Genomic DNA, 25,140 nt, shown 5'->3' on the forward strand with positions numbered 1-25,140 from the left:
CCTCAGGCTTCCCCAGTTTCCAAACTTCCCTATTACTGTCAAAGGTACCACTGTCCTCCCATTTCCCCAGACTTACAACCCAGGTGGCATCCTTGACTCCTCACTCTTTCCTCTCAATTCTAATTTGTTGACAAAGTCTGTTGATTTTACCTCTGCAACATCTCTCTAACATGTCCCCTTCTCTTCTTCAATGCTGCCAATGACCCTAGTGCAGGCACTTATCTCCCCATGCCTGGAATAATGGGGTAGCCTATTGGTGGGTCTGCCTGCCACAAATATCTCCACATTCCAGTTGATCCTCCATTTAGCCACCAAAGTGATTTTCCTAAAGCCCACTCACACACTCACACACACACACACACACACACACACACACACACACTCAATAAACTCCAGTGGCCTCTAGGATTAAATACAAAATCCTTGTTTAGCATTCAAAGAACCTCATAATCTAACTCCTACCTATCTTTCCAGTCTTCTTACACCTCATACCCCACCCTACCCCACCGCCAAGTACTCTTTGATCCAGTGACACTGGTCTCCTTTCCCTGGCTGTCCCCCATGCCCTGAGATGCTCTCCTTTCTCATCTCTACCACCTCATTTCCTTCACGTCCCAGCCATTCTACCTTCTACAGAAAGCCCTTCCCAATCTCTCTTAATTCTAGTGCCTTCCCTTTATTGCTTATTGACCGAATGACTGCATTACATAGAAAATTAATCATATGACTAGGAAAAACAAACAAATAAATTACTAGTGACTGAAGTCCTGGGCATGGTATCTGAAAGACCTGAACATGGGCACAGATGGTATTTCTATCTTTCTTTCCAATGGAGGGGTATGACTTTAAGAAGTGAATAATTCTATGTAATGATAAAGAATAGGATTTGACATTTCAGGTCATGGCTAATCACACATGAAGGGTTCCTAGGTGAAATGTGGTTCGTGAAAATTAAGTCTGGCAGAAGAATCAACAAGTTGAGTAAAAGGGAGGAAAATGACTAGATGAAAAACCATAAAACTATATGTAATAAAACTATATAATATATATAATAAAACTATATAATAAAAATATAGAGTAACAAATAACTACAACACAGAAAGAACATGAGTGAAAGAAATATTCAGGATAGCCATTCTTCCAAGGACAAAATCTTGCAAAGAAGTTCATGAATACTACCTAATACCAATATACAGAGTATGAGTACTCTGAATGACTCTCGGACAGAGGGAACTGAATGCACTGGCCAGAATGGAATCCTCTGGCTTGCCATTATCTATGGATAAAAGAGGGCATGTGTCATAAAAGGAGGACGCCATTTTTCTTCTCTCAGAGAAATACACCAGGAGATAAGTGAATACACTGGCAAGAATGGAATCCTTTGGCTTGCCAAGATCTATGGATGACAGAGGGCACGTGTCATGAAGGGATGGCACCATTCTTGTCTTCTCTGACACAGAGAAACGCACCAGGAGATAAAGTGAATGCACTGGCCAGAATGGAATTTTTAGGCTTGCCATGATCTATGGATGAAAGAGGAGATAGGATATAAAGGGAAGGCACCATTTTTTCCTCACCCCGGAAACCTGAGAGGTTATCAAGACAGGAAGGTAAGGCTGAAAGAAAAGCATTCAATTTAAGTGAGGAGCCAGAACAATGGTGGGAGTACTCGCTGGCACTCTGGCAATTGCCCCTATGCTACTATGATAACCAGAAGCTCAAGTTTGCCAAGAAGGATGAGTGTGAGGCTTTTCCCTTTCTGATATCACATCTTTTCTCTCTTTCTCTCCCAGGCAAAGTGAGTTTCAGAATCAACTTTCAAAAAGAGATTGGCATGCCTCCCAAATGTGAGGATAGGGATAAATCTAAAAACTCTGCACTCAGATAAAAAAAATTCATGTGAAAAGACCTCATGCAAGTACAAATTCAGTATGAGGCACAGTGTGACATGACTGACAAAAAGGGTAAAGTACTATTGGTCAGCATTAACTTAAATGGTTATATAATACACACACACACACACACACATATATATATATATAACATATATAGATTGGAGGAAGTAATAATCTTCTGCTTTGCACTAATTAGACTAGGCCTGGAGGATTATTTCAGTTCAAGTTTCCACATTTTAAGAAGGATATTGACACACTAGATTATGTTCACAGAAAAGTGACCATCCACACATTAAAAAAAGCATTGATTGGACAGATTCTATAACAAAGCTAGGCAGAAAATAGAATCAAAGCATTTAGAGGCAGAAGAATTAATGGCCCAGTTAGTTCAATTTACTCATTTTAAAGATTAAGAAAATGAGACCTAGAGAGGTAAAGTTGTCCAAGGATACATAAGGCTGCTAAAAACAGATTCTACTTTTAAGGTGTTTTTGTTCCTATTATACTTCAAACCCCCACTAAGGGAGGCACTAGGAGGAAGAACTGTTTTAGGTTTGGATGAGGCAATATGATGTACTAGAGAGAACACTGGCTTTCGAGTCAGATGGACTAGTTCCAAATCCTAGTTCTGATCCTTAATTACCTAAGTGACAGGCAAATCACTTTTATGTTCTCAACCGCAATTTCCTCATTTGTAAAACTGGGGTCTTAGATTAAGTGACTTCTAAACATTCTATGAGCCCTAAATAAGATACATCCTATGAGTTCTAATGAATCAATAAATGAGTTGGCTAAACTTCTCTGCCCTTCCTTAGTGAGTCACATCTACACGCATGTTATTTACAACTTATCCCTCGTGTCTTTTGTCTCAAAGCCTCCATTTAATTCTGCATCAAAACCAACTCTACAACCTCACCAAAGATCTCCTGTAGTGTCACTTCAGCAACATGGCTCAATCAAAGCTATTCTGCCCCTTTTTCTTGTGTGTATAGTATCTACATTGCAAGCACTGCTATGAATACAGGAGACTCCAACACACACTGTCCCAGAATTCACCAGCTTCACCTGAGAGGGTCTCAAGTCTATGAACCACATCATGAAGGAACTGGGAGTCAGTATAAAATCCAGGGGAATGATGAGCACTACCTTTGAATGTTTGTAGGGCAGTCAAGTGGAAGGCAAATTAGATTGAATCTGTATGGTTCCAAAAGGCAGAACCAAAACCAACAGGAACAAGTCACACGGAGGCAGATTTAAGCAGAATTAATTAATAGGAACTTTTTAACAACTAGAGCTTTCCATAATGGTATGGGCTACCATAAATGGAATAGGTGCACCCAACCTAAGCCAAAATGCTTAGAATAAAGCAAGGGGAGTGGATAGGCTTCTTAATAGCAGAGGATTTTCTTGGCATTCCTTAAGCCCCAAGGGGTTTTTAGACCTGACTTCTCAGAATGCAACTAACCATGATTTCGACTCCTAAGCTTTGCCTTCACCTTTGAAAAAAGGGATTTGTGGGAGGAAGAGGAGAGAATCAAAGAGTCTGTCTTGGTGGACAGGTGGAGAATGACAGAGGTTGGGGGCAGAAAAGAATGCTAGTCAGTCAGTCAACATGCATTTAGTAAGCACCTCCTATGTACCAGATACTGTGCTAAGCTTTGCCACTGTCTGAAAGGGAGCCAGGAACATATATATTCCAGAGCCCACTGTCGACCATCTGAGATGCCAACACATGGCTGTTGGTGGGACCACCATGGACCTTTCCCTCTGTGCTTTCCTGGGGGATGAAATCTCCTCCTCTATTATCTTCCCCAATCTAGTCCCTTGATTTACTTGTTCCCTGGTGGAGAACTGGATGGAGGGAAAAGCAGCTACACTTCTCCCCACTACTTTGTAGTGGTCAGCTTTGACTGCCTTTGAAACTGCTATTTCTGTAAATGGTATTTTTAAGTGTTTTCTCTGTACCTGTGTGCCAAGGTATTAAAATAGGGATGGCCATTCAAATCTGGGCTAATTCTGCTTAAACACTAGCAAGGAGACTGGGGAAATGGGAAGAAAACCTAGAAAAGAGCTAGTTTTAAAGTACTGAGATTTCATAAGCCCAACCAGTTTGGATCTACCAGTAGAAACGAGCTAGGAATTCGTGCCACATATTTAATTTAAAGCACAGTACATTAGAGGAAAAAAGAGTCCTCTTGAGACTTGAACTAATAAGAAGCTCCAGGATGCAAGTGGATCCTTTCATTTTCAAGCTGCTGGTAGCCATCATTTTTGGCACCCAGGTTTTAAAATAAAGATCTATCCCAGGGTGAGGTATGAATTGAAAGAAAGCCACACCTCCTTGAAGCGAAGAGAGAGGACCTCTCCCCGTCATGAGGATATTGCCTTGATTGCCAGCACCACCTGCTGCTCACCATCAGTAGAGATATTCAAATAAGCCTACATAACCACCTGTCAATGATTACTACACTGGGTGGGACTATGGTTCTAAAACTCTATGAAAACATATGCCTTACCTATACTTTAGGTTCTCTCTTAGATAAAAACAGGGTAACACAATCTTGCAGCATTAGGGATGATGAAGGACTTAATTAATAGCCTTTAAGAATAAAGATCTCTGGCTACAGCTCATTAAACCAACTGATAAGCTATTTTTTTGATTGATAAGCTATTTTTTTTTCTTTAGAAAGTTCCCTCAATTAAGCAAAAAACAGCAATAAACCAACCACCATGTTAGAATTTGAAAAAGGAACCACAATCTGTCTAGTTATGGGACCCTGGACCTCTACAGGGACACCACACTTACAAAGAGATTTCTAAAATTACATTCCATTTTTTGTACTTTGAGGTGTCTACTTGTCGTCAGTTATAGGTAGTCAGCCTTATATTAAAAAGTCCCAATATGCTCTACTCATTGCCTCCTACCTCCTCTAGGGTATCCTTTTTGAGTTACCCGGTTTTGTTAATATTCTCCTTTCCCTATCCCACTGTCAAGCTGCCTGAAAAAATTGGTGAAAAGGAAAATCTTAATTGACTGTTCTTTGGGGCCACAACTCCTATGAAATCCCTCAGCTATATCTCTAATCTCTTGGGTCTAATCTTTTGACATAGCCTAATCACAGGCTTGCAGCCTCTATTTCCCTCTCTACCCCCCTTCTCTAGTCTCTTCTGTCTTAACCTCCTAGAAGGGCTCAGTGTATGTGTGTGGGAATGGGAGGAGGAGGAGACAGGAGAAAAGTATATATCACGGAAGACTTCTCTGTCCTCAAAGATCCCTTAGGAACTAGCAGGCAATTAAACTCTGCTCTGAAAAGAATCTCCTTCTAATAGAGCTCTTTTATATAAGGGTTCTCATTTTCAACTAACAAGCCCACCTACATGAGAATCATCTGCAGACAGTTTCATGGCTGGAGCTACTATGTTAAGGCAGGCAAAAAAAACCCTTCACTTCAGGATTATATTAAGGTAACAGTAGCAAAAACAAAACAAATAAACAAAAAAAATAAGCCCTCTCCTCTGCCCAAGAACCCCAAGGGAAATGCAGCAAATGCACCATATGGCCTCATTCTGTCTCCAGGCATTCTCAAAATGATGCTCTCCACAAATACAGGCAAACGCGCGCGCGCGCGCACACACACACACGCCCCACAACTCCTCTATTCCTGTCACACATATCTATACACAATCAGAACCAAAACCATGCCCATAGTCTTTATATTTCAATGAACATTTCTCTAGCCCTACTCACTCCCTGGAGAATTTGGTGCATGCCAGGTAGGAGTGCCAGTTCCCATCCTGTTTGGTGGCATGCAGAGGAACAAGCTGAAGAAAACAGGCTGGTTATTGGCACTTTGTCTCCTGCATTGAAATGTGAGCTCCTGTGAAGGTAGAGTCCATGCTACTCCTTACTTGGCACATAGTAAGCATTTAATAAATGCATTTAATAAATACTTGATGACTGACTGACTATAGTTCTAGGGGCAAGCCAGACTCATAGAATGAGCCTCACTACACCAGTGATACAAATGGGGCCATATAAAATTGTTCCACCCTGAAACCCTGCTCCGTACCTAAGGTTCAGATGATCCTGACAGGTCTTCACTTCTGCACTACGTGGGTGGCCACTTTCCACCAGGCTGTTTGCTGCAAGATTCACCCCATCAATCTGTGCCTTCAGTGTCTTCATCTCCTGGTCCAGAATATCAAACCTAAGACAGACATTGCAATGTTCTGGGTATAACATAGCTACACCATAGAAGAACATAGCAGAAACACCACCACTAGATGCGGGATCAAATACCAGAGAAGTAAGATTTCTAATTCTTTCCCACCACCTCTTAGGCTGGTATGAGCAGAAAGGATTGTTATTAGACATGTTTCAGATTCATCTAACAACAGAAGAATGGAGGAAGGATTTGAGCAAAGGGTTTGGTGGATGTTATCAATGGCTGGATTGCCAGGAGGGCCAGCCTGTTATCACCACTACTGCACCCGCCCCCAGTTATTGCTTTCACTATACTCTTGGTCTTCCCTTCTCAGATCAGGCAGCATCAGTGTGGTTCCCACTGAATTGGAGGTTGGAGGGTTTAGGTCTGAAATCTGATCTTCTTTCTTGCTGAATGCGTGACATTGTGTAAGTTATTTAATTTTTCTGGACTTTCAATTATTCATCTGTAAAATGGGGAGATGATAGAGCATAGGATCTCTAAGGTTTCTTACAGAATGAAATACTATGACCCTATGTTTCAGTAGCTGGTAGAGATGGAGAAGAGAGGATTGATCCAGAAGGGATCAGAAGGCCCAGGAGCTTGTTCTTTTTGGAGAATGAGAACTTGCTCTGGGCAGAGGCTTCTTCTGATCCTACTGGAATCCACACTCAGATTCTAAACTCTGACTCTAATTTGCCCTTCTGAGGACCAGTGCAAGGTGATGGTAAAAATGTTAAACTCCATCCTGGCCTCTGAAGGAAAAAGGGCATCACCAATATCACATGGAGTCTCAAAGAAATGTATGCTGTTGAAGACCTTGTCAAGATAGTAGAGTATCTTAATGAAAAGCTTTGGGGCAGCTAAATGGTTTGGTGGATAGAGCAGCAGCCTTGGAGGCGGGAGGACCTGAGTTCAAATCTAGCCTCAGACACTTGACACTTGCTAGCTATGTGACCCTGGGCAAGTCACTTAACCCCAATTGCCTCCACAAACAAACAAACAAAAAGAAAAAAAAGAAAAGCTTTGGTAAGGGTTAAGGCAAGGGCTGTGTTAACCTGGTTCTGACCTGTGCTGTACCACCTCTAGGTCCTCCAGAGTATCTGGGATCTCCATCTTTGACAGCCACTTCTCCTTCTCCCCCATCCACAGTTCACAGGCATCTGTCTCACCAAACACCGTATATAAATCCAGGGCATCCTGCAGCCTTTGCCGACGCAGGTCAGCCTGGGCTACCACCTGCTGGTAAAGTTCCCGGAGAGCCTGTAGCTGGTTGTTCACATCAGGAGAATCCCGGAATTCTTGTGGGAAGCTCTGGGCTTGCTGTTCCAGGTGTTCCATCACCCCTCGACTCTCCTCCAGCTCCTCCAGAAAGTCCTTATGTTTCTTTCCCAGTGCCCGGGTAGCCCCTTCATCTTGCCCAACATCCTCTCCTGAGAGCAAGCGGTGAGCATCTTGCAGCCAGGCCTTCAGGTCATCAGCATCCCCCTGGAACTGGAAGAAATTCTCAGCATCCTGGAGGTTCTTCTTGCGGAAGGCAGCCAGCTCCTTCAGTTGGTCCCACAGGGCAGACACCTCCCGGATACGGGCCTCAATCTGTGGATACCCGAAGTGCTTTTGGGTCACCATCTCCTCTGCTTCCTTCATCATCTGCTCCAGGTGGGCATCTAGGCCCCGCAGCTCATCCTCAAAGGCCTTGTGCTTACGCTGCAAGATTAACACACTGGTCAAGTCCTTGCCATAGTCCAATGAGGAATAGATCTGCTCCTTCTCCTTGATCCAGCTTTCTGCCTCATCCATCTCCCAGAAAAACTTCCACAGTCTCTTGGACTGCTCCAGCCGAGCCTTCCTCCCCGCTGCCATAGAGCTTAACTCCCCAAAACACAGCTCCAAGTGGCTGACCCGATCCTGAATGACCTGAGGGTCACAAGGCTGATAACCTGAGTGAGGAAGAAAGGGGAACAACAAAGGAGAGAGAAGGAGAGAGGGGGAGGGAGAGAGAGAGAGAGTTCATTTTCATTGTAAAATTAAAGATGTAAATTGGCCATAGTAACTCACATTTCTATAGTGCTTTACAGTTACAAAGCACTTTCCAAATGATAGTGAGGCACGTAATACGAGTATTATTGAGGTTATAAGCTGGGGTACAGAAGAAATAAATGACTTGCCTAGAGTTACATAGAAGATAAATGTCAGGGCTAGGTCTCTTGACTAGTATACTTATTTATGCTTATCGCATAAACCCACCTAATGAGGCTGTAGGCTAGGATACTGGAGGCCTGGGGGAAAGTAAAGTTGCTTTTTAAAGAAATTTTAATTTTATATCACAGGATACAGGGAAACCAAAAGATGGAACCCTCTAAGCTGCGGGACTCAGCCCTAGTGCTGGACTGTCTTCTATGGTCAATAAGAGAGTGAAAATTCACCTCAACCCACTCTATCTAACGAGCTTCTTACCACTTGGCTGATGCTTATGTACGCTCTTGCTCTGGCAACAATAATAATCAGTACCATCATCGCTACTAGAAATAGTAGAAAGAACACTAGCAAATCTTGCCTCTGACACTTAGTACCCATATGGCCTTGGGCAAATCACTCTTGACTTCTCTGCACTTCAATTTTCCCATTTATAAAATGAAGAGGATAGACTTGATGTCCTGTGAGATCCCTTCTAGCTTCAACTATATGGTATGACTCTATGGTTCCACTCACAATTCCTGTGACCCTATAGGCTCAAACTCCCTTCCCTGGCCACCATTCCCCTTTATTTTTTATTTCCCCTTTGAGGCCAAGGACCATCAATACAATACAATACAGGGCGGCCCTAAAGTCTGGACACATAGGGAATGTGGAGTTATTGCATCAAGTTCACATGAATCTTGCAAAGCGCATCAACCTTTGCATCACAAATGATGGAAATCAGATTGAAGATGTTATTTGTTAATATTCCAATTAAATAAAATGTTGAAAATTTCATTCATTTCTTGAAAATATGCATTTTTGCCTATGTGTCCAGACTTTAGGAACACCCTATACAATTTTGTATTTGTATCCCTAGGGCTGGCACGTAGTAGGTGCTTAGTAACTGCTTGTCAAATGACTTACTGAAGAGCTCACAGTGGGATTCTGTTTTATTGGTGGGAAGGCCTTTCTCCAAATGTGTTCACACCTCCCTTTTGCTAGGATGTTCCCTTTACGGGACTAGTGTCCAGGAGCCTTTCATTCTATTCTCTGATTCACTATTTATTCAACCACCTATTGTGCACAGGGCACCATGCTAAACCCTAGGGGAAATACAAAGACAAGATCTCGTTGGTACTTTCGTGATTTGTGACTCTCATCTTGTGAGTCATATGTATGATCTTAACTGGGTGAAAGGGTAAGGATTTTCTGGTACTTGCAAATCCCATTTCAAACCCTGTTTTTGACAGTAGTTGCCTGGCATCTAATGACATTTGTTCCCTTACCCCTCAAGTCCCTTTCATGGAATTTTAGCTGATGAAAACAAAAAGAAACTGAGCTTTGAGCCCTAAAGGGGAATTTGCTCTGGGCTTTCTTATTAGGAGAACTTCACCGAAGGAGAGGAAAGGTGGAATCTTAAAGCAGAGAGGAAGTATCCTTTGCCCAACCTTTCCCATCCGTGAACTGGAGAGCAGCTGATGTGATAGCCTTCACTTTATCTGCCTGGATGGCAATGTCAGCTTCCATAAGTTTGTGCTTCTGAAGCAGGTCCTCAACCTCCAATAAGTGCTTTCCAAACTCAGAGGACAGGAGGTGAACCTGGGAAAGGAGAGAGAAAAAGTGAGGATACCTCTATAAGGAGAAAGAAAGAGATGAGAAGCCATTCTGGAGAAAGCCTTCAGCAGCACTTAGACCAGAGTGGCTAAGATGAATTTATTTCAAAAACTAAACCTGTGATTTCATTGGTATAGTGAGGAATTTACTCCACCAATGCAGGTCAGCACCTTCTCTGCAAATTCTAGTCTTAGAGAGTTATCTGGGGAACTGAGAGAGGTTAAGTGAGTGACTTGCTCCTGGTCACACAGTCAATATGTGTCAGATGCAAGATATGATCTCACATCTTTCTGATGCCCAGGCCAGTTCTCTCTCCTCACTAAACAATGTTGACTCTCATAGTAAAGATTCAACTAGAATATAAGTACCCTTCTTACTGCTGCATGGGACCAAAGGACATAGGGAGCAGGTAAAGTTTAGTGGAACAGAGCACAGTGGGCTTGTGGGCAACCCTTTATATTGTACAGGGATGATTATTGTCTTACTATAGCCTGGTGGTGATTATTCAGGCTGCAAACATTCAGGCTCTTGGTCTTGCTCTTCCTCCCCTTTAGACAGACATCTTGCTGTTCTTTAACACTAACATTAAGAGGTGAGGCAAGTAGCTAAATGTAAATCAACTTGTCTACTCCTTAACAGTTGGGTTGGGGAAAGAAGTAGAGAAAAGTTTGTCTGGAAGAAGGAGAAACTGTAGGACCTCAGAGATTGTCTAGTCCAACCCCTGCCCAGATCATGAATCCTTATTTTTGCCACTCATGTCTATGTAGATAATCATGGGTAGAATCCAGGTTAACTGTAGGTAGGGACAGACAAGGACTATGCCTTTGTTTCACTATCCTGAGCCAGGGAAATTGACAACCATTCTCTGCCTCCTAACCTTGGGCAGGAAGGACCAGGAGGCTTCAGTCTGGTGTGTTTACAAAAGGGTTTGTGATTCCTGGATGAAAGGAGTCAAAGAAGCATAAATTAATAGTAAAGTTGTTATCCTCAACCCCGGGAACTCAGTGACAGGGCAAAGCTGCTAGGTGTTGGCAATGGAGAAGGAGGGAGAGAGATCTGCCGCTGAGAGGCCAGACCTTGATCTCATCTATCCAGTCGATGCTGTGAAGCATATCTTGGAAGAGCTTCTGCAGTGTCAGAGTCATCTCCAGCCTCTGGCGCCGAGACTGCAGCAGATCCAACAAGTAGGACCACATACGCAGGATGTTGTCCTTTCTCGCCTTGATGCGCTTCAAGTCATGGTAGTTCTCCTTCTCCAGCTCCTGGGCCAGATCCTCCAGGGCCTTCACCCTCTCCTCATAAGCAGCAGTGTCTGTCTCGATAGCTTCGTGCTTCTTCTTGGCTGCTTCCACAGCTGCCAGGTCATAACCAAAGTTATCCTGCCCCACCAGGGATTGAACACAAGAGATGGGAACGTTAGATTCCCAGCCTACTCCACACATTCAGTTAAAAGATTCAGACCCACCCACGTACAGACACAACAAGGCCATCATCAGAAACTCCTGTTTACCAGTGAGTCATTGGAAAGAAACCTTTAGCTTCATTCAAATAATAATTTCCAGCATTAGCCAAATACATCTAAAGTTTACAAAGCACCTTTTATCTATTCTCTTATTTGAGCCCCACTATAAGCCTCTGGGGTAGGTATTACAATTATCTCCATTTGAGAGATGAGGAAACAAGGGCTCAGAAAAAGTTAAATAATTTGTCCAGGGTCACAAGGTTACTTTTTGTCAGAGATGGGATTTGAACGTATGTCTCAACTCCAATCCCAGCATTCTGACTTCTCCTAAATACTTGTAGATCTGACTTAAAATGATCATAGGTTTAGAAGAGACCTTAGAGCTCAGGTAACCTAATCTTCTCACTTTGCAGATGAAGAAACTGAGGTCACACAAGTAGTAACAGAGAAAGGATTTAAATCCAAGCCTAAGTCCAAAGCCAATCTCATTTCATTGCAACACATTGCCAGAGGAGCTCGAGTGGGAACTAGTTCTGCTCTTTTTGCTTTCTAACTCAAAGCCAAGTTCTGAAAGCCTGAGCAATTCACAAGTACTTTCTAAGGGGTGTCACTATTTAGTCGATGGTGCTTAAGTAATTTCGCTTTGGCAGGCTTGGCCCTTAATAGTGTTTTTTTCCTAGATATGGGCAGGGCAAAGAGCCCATCTGCCTACAGTCTGGTTTCCACATATATATAGGGATTTCCATTTTCACATGCAAATACATAAATATTCTTCTGGAATGATTCTTTCCTGTTCCTACTCTGAATTTAACTTAATTTCAATCTGCATGTAATAGTAGAAGAGATATTCTCTCTGGGAAAAATGGCCCCGTGGTCAATTTCAGATTAGGTAAATGTGTCAGAATCCTTCACTCCAAAGTCTTCTATGCTTGGAGCAAGTATGAAGAACCAGCAAAAAAAAAACAAAACAAAACAAAACAAAACACATTGCTCCTTCTCTCTAACCTACAAACATACACAAATACAAATCCTAACCATGTATATACCCTAGAACTATTATCTATAGCCAAATCATACTCTAACTTTAGCTGAAGCTAACAGCCCATATAAACCAACTTTGATGAAGCTTTCTGGAAATGAGGCTTAACATCTATAACCTGTTTATCTCCTACAGGGTTCCTTCAAAATAAGAGATAAGGATTTCTGGTCACTTCCAATTTAGGCTGAACTGGAAAAGAGTATGAAAAGAGATAAACCACAAGCACTGATCTGTATTCAGGGGTAGATACTTTCATAGCAAGGAAAGGCTGGGAAGAAATTTAGAAAGGCAAGAGATACGAGCTAATATGTTACAGGCGGACAGAATGAAAGGTTATACCACAGTACTCAAAATAACACTTTTTGTGATAGCAAAGAACAGGAAACAAAGTAGATGCCCTGTTAATTAGGGAATGGCCACTCAAATTGTGGTATGTGATTATAATGGAATAGTACTGTACCATAAGAAACATAGATTCAGAAAACTATGAACAGCCTTAGATGAACTGATATAGAATGAAATACAGAGAATCAAGAAAAAATATATAGAATGACGACAATAATGCAAATGGAAAACAACAGCAAAAACAAAGGAAAAAACATGAAACTGTGAATGACTAAGTTTGGAACCAGTAGAGAGAGAAGAAAATGCACCTCCCTTCCTTCTTTGCAAAGGTGGGGGATCACAGGTGTGGAACACTACATTTACTCTCAGACTCAGCTGGAGTCTTTTCTCATTTTGCTAAACCACTTTTAGCCTTTTTCTTTCCTACAGGAAACTTGCTGGGGAGGGGATGGAGGAAGGCAATATTCAGAAAGGTGATGTAAAAACAAGGATATCAATAAAAAATTTTAAAGTACAAATATTTAAACATATTGCCTGGCGGGTAGATTCGCCCCTATCATGCCCTATCCTTTACACAGAGTAAAGGGCAACAAAAGCAGCAACAGGGTCATAATAAAGCACAAATTTAGACTTCTGAAGCAAGCCAGACAGGATAGTAAAGAGAGGAGAGGTTTGCTCCTGTGCTCCTGAAGCAACGGCAGACTTTCTAAAGAAAGTCTGGACGGTCCACACCTTTAATGCTCACTTCCATCTTTGAGATTCTGGGCATGTAGAGATGTCTATCTAATCTACTGGGTTGCCCCAGCATCATAGCTCTGGTACCAGCTCATATCCCCAGAGCGGGAATACTATAGACTCGCCCTGCCAGGAACCTGAGAGTCACTCATAATTACTTCAAACATTACCTGTGCGACCAGGCGCTGGTTCTCACTTAGCCACGTCTCCCTCATTGCAGCCTTGCGGTCAAAGCGCCGGGCCAATTGCTCTAACTTCTCTTGCCGAATGAGTTCATTCCTCAGTGCCAGCTCCCGCCGATATTCGGCCTCCTCCAGGCTTTCCCAGGCCTGCAGGTAGGAACAGGCCCAACATTAGAAGTGGAATGTACTGGGAGGGTGGGGTTCCATGACAATGAATGATGCCATCTCTTTAACAGGCACTTGGTACAATCAGGGCACTTGGAGGAGTGGGGGTAGAAGACAATACTCCATTGAATAAATGAGGATGGGCTTGTATTATAATAGCATCCTTTGCCTCATGTGTCCAGATGACCAAGTTTTCTGAGAACGAGTTTTTTCTCTGATCCTTCATAGCAGCATCAAAAGCCTGGCCTTCACCTATGTTGTACACCTACTAAGATTTCCTAGGCTTTAAAATCTTGCAAAAAGTTTTTGCACATTTTCTCCCCCATTAGAATGTGAGCTGCTTGAGGGAAAGGGCTATGTTTTTGCTTTTCTTTGTATCCCCAGCACTTAGCACAGTGCCTCATACTTAGTAAGTACTTAATAAATACTTGTTGACTGATTTCTGTAACACAAAAACAGAAATAGCCAACAATATTATCTGCTAATGTCCCTGACCTCCTGTCCTGTTGATGGCAACCAATGAAATAGATGTCCAGAAATGCATTCTGTGTATCAGGATACATACTGGACTAAGTTGATGGATGCTGAATGGATTTTGACTGATCATTGCCTTCAGGTAGTACCCAAAAATAACCTGCATGTGGAATCAATAACACTGAAGAAGATGGCTTAATTTACCCAGTCCAGTATTGACCAATTCCCATACTGATATCTGGCACTCAATCAACCTCTCTGGCAAAGCATAATGGAAAATGCAGCTGTACCCGATTGATGTCAGACACAAGTTTCCCTTCGTGCGGTGTGTACACTTTCTGATTGTTGGCCCTCATCCTGGACTGGATGGTGAAAAGTAGGACTTCCAGATTCCCCTTCTCTTGAAATCTAAGTGAGAACAGAGGGAGAAAAATTGGTCTCTAGATCTCCAAAGTAAAATCTCCTACTCAAACAAAACATGTTATCCCAGTGACTTAGAGTCTGGAAACCATGCCAGATTTCCCTGGGAAGCTAGGGAGGCGTGAAAGGGAGTAGGAAACAATGGTTTATAGTCCTGTTCAGCTGTCAAAATACCCGTGGACATCTACTAGGCCAAGACAAAATAAAGCTTGCATCATTATAATACAGATCAGAGAAAACAGACACCACCATCTGAGCACTTGTCTCTTACTTGCTTCCACAGGGGATAGCTAACTGGAGTATTTCCTAACAACCTTTGACTATGTGATGTTGCATTAATTAATATCCAGCAATGCCTCAGCCGTTCTGCACACAGTAGAAGTTTTCTGGTAAGCTCTTCGGTCGATTCTTCATTTGCTAAGTCAATAAAAACACTAACAAGGAATTATCCTCATCAAGACATGCTGCACTAAAAGCCATTTTCAAAAATCTGTTGGACTGTAAGTTAATAGCATAAGCCTAAGTTCACAGCAAGTCCTAAAGTCCTTTTAAAGTTAAAAGAAAAGCAACATCCAGGCTGGGTCTTTGAAGGCATATGGGTGTCAGGAAGGAGAGCTAAAAATAGACCATATTGACCTGAACCTCCAGGTCATAGCTCTAGCCATGTGGCCACAGTTTCACTCCCAATTTCTGCAAAAACCTATAAATTTCAATGACATCTTTGGATCACTCTAAGATAACAGAAGAGGAAAAGAATTTATCCTATGACATCAATATTGTAAAAATGAACAATTCCGATCAGTGAAGTAACCATAATTCCAGGAGACTGATGAAAAACAACTGCTCTCACATCAGAGAGATGATGGACTAATATGCAGAATGAGAAACTCATTTTAGGATATGGCCAATGTGGGAATTTGCATGCTTGACTGCTAATACGATACAAGGGTTCTGTATTTCTGTCTTTCAAATAAGATAATGTCTGTATAGTGCTTAGCATAGTGTCTAGCACGTAGTAGGTGTTTAATAAATGCTTATTCCCTTCCTTCTTTTTTCTTTCATTGAGTAGGGGGAGACAGAAGGGAGAAAAAATGCTTAATAATTTAAAAAAATGTTTATCAAAAATTATATAACAGAAGAATCTGATACAATATTCTATAGCTTCTTTGAGAACTCTCAATGTGGTATTCTAGGGATAAGTCCTACCCTGGGGTTTCCAACCCAAGAAATACCCAGCAATTTCTAGTACTCATAAAGGCATTTGCAAGAACCTTGGCCTTGAAACATTGTCTATATAGCCAAGAGATAACATCCCCATGCACAATACCTATCACTCTCACAAGGGATGATGTCTGTATTGAATTTAGGACCTTAAAAGTGGGTCAGTGTCAGAAAAGAAATCAGATACTTGTTTATAGGTACATTCTAGACTCTATGTCTCACCTTTCCTTGCTTAAGAGCCATGAATGGAGAGTTCAGAAAGATAGAAGGCAGGGGGAGGAGCAGGTGTAATTGATGAGTGAGGAAATCTGCTTCTAGAGAACAGGGCAATCTAATGGCAAATAAGCGAGTCCATACTCTGTGTATATGTACGTGTGTGTGTGTGTACGCGTGTATATGTGTGCATGTGCATGGGTGGATAGAATAAGCATTTATGAAGCACTTACTATGTGCCAGACACTGTGCGAAGTGCTTTACAAATACTATCTCATCTGATCCTCACGGTAGGCACTATAATAGTAATGTGATAATATTATCAATAATAACATTTATATAGCACTTACTCTGTGCCTGGCATTGTGCTGTTTTACAGTTATGATCTCATTTAATCCTCATAAAAATCCTGATAGGTTATCCCCCATTTTACAGATAAGGACACTGGGGCATACAAAGGTTAAGTGACTTTTCCAGGGTCGCACAGCTAGGAAGTGTCTGAAGCCATTTAAACTCAGGTCTTCCTGACTCCATCTATCCACTGCCCCACCTCGCTGCAACTCATTACCCAAGGCGAGGTAGAAAAGAAACCCTGTTAAAGTTTAGGCTGAAAAGTTCAGCAATAGGAAGTGGCAAATATAAGTGAGAGGAGGAAGAGGGAGAGTAAAGATAACCATGATGATTGATGGCAATTCCACACAAGGACCCTAGGCTGAGATTATAAAGGGCAGTAGAATTGGGGAAATGAACATTTCATCAGAGCAAAGCAATACAGCAGTTCTAAATCAAAGGTGAATTGAAGAGCAGTAGGCTGAGAATCAAAAGTCTAGAAAATCACTTGCCTAATTAATAAATAACACCTGACTCCCTACACAGTTGGGTTATACGGGGCTGGGTCAAGAGTGGAGAAGGGAATGTGAATTGACTTGAAGAATTTTAACCTCTTGCACAATGGAGAAGTACCCAAGGAAACTGAAATCACCAGTGAAATCCCAACCTATGTCAGAGAAGCAGCATGATCTGGGTTCAAGTCCTGCATACTGGTTATGTAACCCTGAGCAGCCACTTAACCTCTCAGTGACCCAGACAACTCTCAAGCTGAAGAAAAGGTGCTGACCTACGCTGGTAGAAGGATTTTCTTCATCCAGGAATTCCTTGCACCAAAGAAAGCATAGGTTAGTCCCTGTCCCTATACTTGTCAATAAGCTTCCTTCTGTTCCATGGCAACAGGCTAACATCATTTACCTTACAAATGGCTGCCACACATTTGTGTCAATATAGTCATAGGGACAATAGGGCAAATACACCTCCCCTCCTAAAATAAACAAACATCCTAAAGATCACAGAAGAATAATGAGGTATGAGTGCTTTATACAAAGTAGTAGAAAAGTGGTGTTCTTTGTATAAACAAACACCTCTCATTCTAGCACTATTTATGAATGCCATTATCATCAAACTAAGAACCTGGGGAAGAAGTGCCCTGAACTCTCTCATCTTCCAAACTTCCCTATATCTGCTGGGGACACAACTATCCTTCCAGTTACTTGGGCATACAATTTCAGTGATCTTGGACTCCTCTCTCCTTCACCCACCCCCCATTTCCAATCTTAAAGATGCTACCCACACAATACTTTATATGTTACTTTCTCTCCCCTCATACAACCAACAGCATTGTTCAGACCCTCATGACCTTTCACCTGGATGACTGCAATAGCCTCATAATTGATCTGTAGCCTCTCTCCTCTCCAATCCATCCTCCACACATCTGCCAAATTGAGATTCCTAAAGCAGAGGTCTGACCCTATCATCTGATTGCTCTAAATGATCTAAATATCATCTAGGATAAAATAAAAACTCCTCTAATTGGCTTTTAAAGCCCTTTACAACTGCATGCAATCTAACCTTTCCAGGCTTATTACACAATACTCTCCTTCATGGACTCTATATTCTACCTAAATTGGCTTTTTGGCTCCTACAGTCATTCATGACATTGCACAAGCTGTCTACCATGCCTGAAACATACTTCCTTCTCACCTTCACCTCTTAGAATCAATGTCACCTTTCACAGGAAGCCTATTCTGATAAGCTGCTATTCCCATCCTCCCCAGAAATTATTTTGCATATATTTTATATTTAATTTTCTATGGGCATGTTACTTCCTCCCCAATAGAATATAAACTGCTTAAAGGCAGAGACTATTTCTTTTTTTGCCTTTGTATCCTCAGCTCCTGGCATACAGTAAGTCCTTAATACATGCTTGTTGAAAGAATAAATAAATGCATTCCTAGTTAACTCAGTAAATGTCTGTCTGTGAAGATATGACCCTTACTTGGGTGGCTTCTCCACAGTGCGGTAGGTACTGAAAGATTGCAACTGCTGTTGTAACCCACTCAGGGAGTTAGCAAATTTGCGGCTATTGAGGACAGTAATAGTCTGCTCAATCCAGGTAAGCAGATCAGAGGCCAGCCCACTGTATTTTTCAATCATCTTCTCAGTCTCAATGGCATGGTCAATCACCTGGAAATTATAAACAGCATGGACATTAGCATTATTATTATTGATAATAATGATATTTATGAATGATGACACCATTCATGGCAATCACAATCAGGGAATCCTTTGTAATAGTTTAGCTTTTAGGCAGATTATGCACCAAGCTATTAGAGGAAACCCATTTCTCTACTAGGTTGCATGCATTTAGCTCATTACTCCTGCCTGGAGCAAAGAAAGTAAACTGAAAGCCAGACAGGTCTTGCTTCATTTTCACTGACACAATGAGAAAAAAACTCAAGTCCATCAGTAGCCAGAAGGAAGTAACCCTTGGGGAAAACATGTGTGGCTCACCAGTATAGAACAGCAATCATGGCACAAACTGTCTAAACAATGCCTAGGACACTGTAGTGGCCTAAGAGCTAGAAAACCACAAGAAAAAAAAATAAAATTAAGAATGCTAGAGGGATGCGGCAGGTCCCTTAGAACTTGGCTTTCCATGGTACAAGGGGACCCAGAACCGCAGACAATGATGTTTTTTAGGACAAGATGTGAAACTGAGAGAATTCAGCTTTGGAGGCTTGTCAATGTAGCTATGGATGAGTTTGGCAGAGGCAGAAAGAGTCCACACTAGCACTGAAGATAAACCACCTTCCATCATGAGCCTCTGCTGGTCCATTACAACTAGAACACAAGCAAAACACGTCCCACACAGGGAATCCATACTGTTAAACTCTGCGATAGCCCAAGGCTCATTATCAATGATAAGAGGGGAGAAAGGAGCACAAGTCATAGATACTCCTAAACTTTGAATTAGGTTTGGCTCCAGTGTGAGTCCAGTAAGAAGGTGGAAAAGGCGACTCGCTAGGGTTTTCTTTCTAGTCCGTACCTTGCCAACACGTTTGCCCTCCACAGCCAGCACCTTCATCTTGGAGAAATAATGGTAAAATGCCACCACATAGGTAATGATGGATTTCTCATCAGGATTCTCTGTAAAGACATCTGAAAGGAAAAAAGCGACCAGCCCTCTTACAGCAATTAGTCATTCAATGTGGGGAAAAAACTAGAAGCCAAGGAAAAATCAGGCTTCATCCTAAGGTCTTCATCCTAAAAGTCACTCTACAGCACAGAGCTCACTATAGTTGTGGAGCACAGAATTGACCAGAGACTCCGCAGAAACATCAAAGAACAGGAACGGGGGAGAAATGGGTCTGTGGTTTTACAGATGGGAAATTAAAAACCCAAAGAGAAAACAATTCTGTAACAGAAGAGGAGCGTCAATACATTTCACAATGGACTAGGGGTGGGACTAGGGGTGGGAATCAAGAGTTGCATTATGTATCAAACACTAAGTCATGCATATCTATAAGGTGAGACCTTGCAAAGCCATGTGGATTCTCAGGGCTCACTCTGTACCTAGACTGGCGGAATAGCCCATTGTAAGTGTTGTTTGCTATTCCAGGAAGGGCTCTGCAACAGAAGTAAGCTCTGATTGAGTCCCTGTCTACCTAAAAGATGTCATTTACATGGAGAACAGGGCTTTGCTCCAAGGCTCCAACACCTGGTGGTGCATACTTTCTCCCTGTGGTGATCATAATTCCCATATCTTATCTCATGTTACTCAGATACATGACGCATTAGATTCTGAGCAACCTTACTGCCTCCATGATCTCAGTCTCTCTCAAGAAACACACCTTATCCTTCAACCTCCAAAGTGGTAAAAGTTGAACCGCCTCCTCCTCTCATGTGAATGTATCTATAGCCAGACTGTCCTCTGTACCCCATCCCCAGCTGATTTTTACCCTAGTGAAAATATTCCTAGTTATACCTCTGGGATGCAATGAAGAAATTGGTCAAAGAAAGAGGATGGAGTTTGAAAGAATATTCCTGGTTTACCTTCTGGGTCAAGGAGTGGGATGATGCCCAGTTGCCTTTCTGCCACGTCAAATGCATGTTCCAGGTTGTGTCTGGCATTGGAGTCCTTCAGCTTTTCAAAGTCAATCAGATCTGGCCTGGGAGTGAAGCCAGAATATTAAAAAAGGAGATCACTATAGCATCTGCATCTAGCAGGGAAGCTATAGCTTGGGATTAAGCCTGCCCACAGAAAGAGACAGATCTTGAGCTGGTAAAGGGAAACAGAATGGGAGGGAAAGTGGAGGCTACAAGAATGATGTAGAAGGGACATTTTGGGAAAATTGAACAAAACAAGGGGGGCCAACAATGACATTAGCAATGGAAAGAAAGAGGGCAGAGGATATGATAGGCATTTAAGAAAGAGGGAGTACTGAGAGTATTAAAAATGACTAATTCTTTTTTTTTTTTTTGGAGGGGGGAAGGCAGGTCACACAGCTGGTAAGTACGTCAAGTGTCTGAGGCCGCATTTGAACTTGGATTCTCCTGACTCCGGGGCCAGTGCTCTAATCACTGCACCACCTAGCTACCCCCAAAATGACTAATTCTTAATGCATAAAATTCACATGAATTTCAAACAACAATTTGTATGTGAGGTACAAGGCTCCAATACACCCCAATTAATTAAATATCTCAACAGGATCCCAAAGACCTCTTACCGATGCTTGTGAATCAAGGCATTAAAAGCCAGGCCGTCCTTCCAGCTGGAGGTAAAATTGGTGACATTGACGTGGGGATAACTGCATCCAAGAGAAATATTTTTAAAAGTGAGAAATAGAATTTAGTAGACTCTCAAATGTGTATGTTTAAATGTGAGAACCATTACATATTTTAAAGAATGAATTTATCTCCCCTTCCCAATCACCCTATGTATCAGACAACAATCAGTTAAACCATCCCAAGGATGTTCCCTCACCAAATGGCCAGGGACCAAATGACTCATGTGCTTTCTCATTAAAAGAAAGACCAGACCATTTTGATGAAGAACCCTGTAATTCATGACTCAATACAACAAGTAAGGATAGATTTTGCACCAATTACTTTTGGGTCATTTGGGGTGATAAGGGTTTACGTGTCCATTTGTGCTTTGGGGAGAGCAAGGCAGCAGTGATGATAGTGGGTGTGAAATAAGTCAATGACTGCCATTTACAGAACATACCCTGATGTCTTCATTTGACACCAAAGCAGTAGTGCATCCTTAGCAGAGCGAGTCTCCTGACCCTCTTGAGTTTGAACAACTATGTCTTGGATCTGGCAATGGAAAGGACAAAATAAGAGAGCTGCTTTCTGGGCTTCTTGATTTCTACTGTGTACTCTCTCTACTTCTATCACTCTGATCTATAGTAGAGGTTGCCTGACCTGTGTACCCAACCAAAAGTAGGACAGAAATAATAGCCCACCCCCAAATCATTACCACTGGCCCCCTGTGGTAATGGGAGTGGGAAGTTTTCCTCGTGCAAGACTGAGCCTTACATTACCTTAAAAACTTGAAAGAGATGCTGAGAACTAATTGGAACAGAGGCCACTAGCCTTCATCTTTGGAAGGACAAAGTTGGGCCGCCGAAAAAAGTCACTAGCTGGACGGATTGTGTTTTAACTATTGGTTCTGTTTCCTTTTCACTCTTGATTCTAGTGTTATTTTGTGCATCTCATCCATCCGCAGAGAATGAAATCAGATCAGTCAGTAGTCTAAGTTCCTGGTCTAATGGGCTCTTTGAATTCAAGCTGAATAGTTATCTCTATTCTTCCCTTAACCTTTAAAACATTCCCCTATACTTTCACCCCACTAAAGGAGCTTATTCTTTCCCGTACACTGTCAAACTTGAACTGCTCAAAGTTAGACAGTCAGGCCAGTGGCCAAAAGGTTCTGTCTCATTACTCCTTCCAAAATTCCCTTATGCCTACTATAGCTCTAGAATTTCAGGATGAGATAGGAAAAAACCTGGAGGAAAAAAAGAAATAAAGAGCAAGTCTTTCCAACAACCAATAACATAGCTAGCATTGTTCCTACCCCCACTCAAAAGAGTGAGCAACTGCCAATATGGTTTATCATTGGCCTTAGTGATCTGGTTCTATTCCCAGGTTACTCAGCAAGCCAGACACATCAGACATTGTCTCAGCCTGGGTTTTCTATGATGATAATAGATTCAATATAATAAATAGTATTTTATATCACAAAGGACTTTACATATATTATCTTTTTTGATCCTCATATCATAAAGTAGATAGTACCAGTATCATCATACCTATTTTAAAAATAAGAAAACCAAGGTCAAGAAGAGAGACTGAGTAATTTGCTTGAGGTTAAACAACTTGTATATATTGGAGCTGGAACTCGAACTCAGGTCTGCCAATGTTCAATCTAGTACTTTTTCCAGAGGTTGATTGATGTCTATACGTAACTAATTCATTTTAATTTTTTATTGTTATTCTCTAACTGTTTTCAGCCATGTCCAACTCTTCATGGCCCATTTGGGGTTTTCTTGGCAAAGATACTAGGATGATTTGCCATTTTCTTCTTCAGCTCATTTTATAAATGAGGAAACTGAGGCAGTGTTAAGTGACTTACCCAGGGTCATACAGCTAGTAAGTATCTGCGGCTGGATTTGAATTCAGGTCTTCCTGACTCTAGCCCAGGCCTCTATCCATTGCATCACCTAGCTACCCTATAGTGGATAAAGAGCTTGCCTCAAGTCCTGTCTCTGACTTCATACAGGCTTTATGACCCTGAATAGTCATTTAACCTCTTACGTGCCCGAAGATGATTTTCTAAGACTATAAAGGGGCAGAACAGTTGCTAATTTGCATTGGTGGGAATAAATTTCCTCACCAAGATATCCCTTGTTGTTGTTGTTGTTGAGTTCTTCAAACATGTCTAACTCTTAATGATCCCATGGACTTGTCCATCGAGTTTTCTTAGCAAAGACATTGGACTGGTTTGCCATTCCCTTCTCCAGCGAGTCCCCATTTTACAGATAAGGAACTGAGGCAAATAGGAGATAAATGATTTGACCACGGTCACATAGCTAGTGTCTGTGAGGCCAAATTTGAACTCAGAGCTTCCTGATTCCAAACCTGGTGGTCTGTACCACCTAGCTGCCCCTCAGATATCTCTACTTCAATGAAATTACACTCCTGGACAAATGTCCCGTGAACTGCTGCTCTTTCTACCCCAGTCCCACAAATCCAATCTCCCTTTTCTACCCCCAAAACCTTACCTGGAAGCGAAGAATGATGGTCCAGATGAGACCCAGGACGAGGCGATGGTTGCCATCTACGATGTCATGAGAACCCATATTTTCCAGATGTACTCGCTGCTCCTTCAGGAACTGCAGGGCTTTATCAACATTCTCCAGGCAGTGAATCCGCATCTTCCCCTTTGTAGGCTTTGGCTGGAAGGAGACAAAGACAACCACTAAAGTAAGAGCAAGAGTGGACAAAGAAACTAATGGCATACTTTTGCAAGCAGCTGTAGCATCAGAAAAGCAAAACAGCTTGGCTGATATTAATGAACTACCCTCAAAACTAAATATATCCCATTCCTTCCTTGGAACTACCAAAATTCCTACCCTTTTCCTTAAAAAGGTTTCAACCTAAAAAGGTTGCCCCACTCATTCAAAGTATTGTTCAGATAGTTTGGTACATTTCCTGGGATCTAGTCCTAGCTTCCTACAATTGACAATGAATAACAGGGTAGTTCTCATATTGGAGATAATGAAATCCATGCCAATCAACAACCTCTTCATTCCCACCTCCAACGCTCCCTGCTGTGGATCTACTATAAGGGCGGAAGAGTATGTGAAGAGAAGTCTCCAGAGAGATGCCCACCAGCTACAAATCTCAATGGCACTAGCTAATTAGAAATAATTCGACTCAATAAGCATTTATTAAGCACCTTCTATATGTCAAATATTATATTCAGCACTAAAGATACAAAGACAAAAACAAATAGTCCCTGCCCTCAAGGAGCTTATATTCTAATCTCTCAGGACCAGAACTAAAGAACTGTTCGTGTTGTCTCCAGGAGAGGCTTTACATCAGTTCTGCAAGACAAGGAATCCTATCTAGAGGTGGAAAAAAGGATGTGAGGAAGAATGGTCTAACAAGGAGAAGAGAGGCAAAGAAATGTAACACACACATTCTCATTTCGTATTCAATTCAATTAAAGCATCTGTTGATTATTAACTGCATGCAAAGTACAGTATAATGGAGAACTTTTGAATAGATGAAACAAAGCCTGGATAAAGTATCATAAATATCTAAAACAGATTTGAAAACTGGGAGCCCTCTCTGTTGCTTTTAATGTAACATGTATGACTTGATTTATCACAAATACCTAAAACCCACAGAAAACAGATTTTTGTCATTAAAAATATATGCATTTACAAACAGTAATATCCCTTTCTCTTACTCCATTCTGTGCTCTGGAAGGAAATCTATGGATCCTACTCCTAGCACCAGTTCTGCATCATTTATTAGTCTGACACTATCTGTGTGACCATTGGCAAGTCTCTCAACCTCTGACTCAGTTTCCACATCTATAAAATGGGAATATCAGTGCTTTAAATACTCACATCATAGGGTCCAT

The 25,140-nt window shown here is 41.8% G+C and overlaps 1 protein-coding gene across 1 annotated transcript in view; it reads right to left on the reverse strand.

Moving 5' to 3' along the window:
- The window catches only part of SPTB (spectrin beta, erythrocytic), a 171,990-nt gene that overhangs the window by 72,500 nt on the left and 74,350 nt on the right, over positions 1–25,140 (reverse strand). Inside the window, exons 4-15 of the mRNA XM_036736358.1 lie at positions 23,771–23,944; positions 21,712–21,803; positions 21,212–21,292; positions 20,538–20,653; positions 19,531–19,643; positions 18,481–18,668; positions 14,588–14,705; positions 13,647–13,805; positions 10,972–11,274; positions 9,730–9,880; positions 7,170–8,040; positions 5,966–6,103 (exon numbers count right to left, since the gene is read on the reverse strand). Coding sequence (XP_036592253.1) covers positions 5,966–6,103; positions 7,170–8,040; positions 9,730–9,880; positions 10,972–11,274; positions 13,647–13,805; positions 14,588–14,705; positions 18,481–18,668; positions 19,531–19,643; positions 20,538–20,653; positions 21,212–21,292; positions 21,712–21,803; positions 23,771–23,944 — 2,504 coding nt within the window. The remainder of the gene's footprint in view (positions 1–5,965; positions 6,104–7,169; positions 8,041–9,729; positions 9,881–10,971; positions 11,275–13,646; positions 13,806–14,587; positions 14,706–18,480; positions 18,669–19,530; positions 19,644–20,537; positions 20,654–21,211; positions 21,293–21,711; positions 21,804–23,770; positions 23,945–25,140) is intronic.

The sequence above is a fragment of the Trichosurus vulpecula genome, chromosome 8 (assembly GCF_011100635.1).
Source record: "Trichosurus vulpecula isolate mTriVul1 chromosome 8, mTriVul1.pri, whole genome shotgun sequence".
Taxonomy (NCBI): domain Eukaryota; kingdom Metazoa; phylum Chordata; class Mammalia; order Diprotodontia; family Phalangeridae; genus Trichosurus; species Trichosurus vulpecula.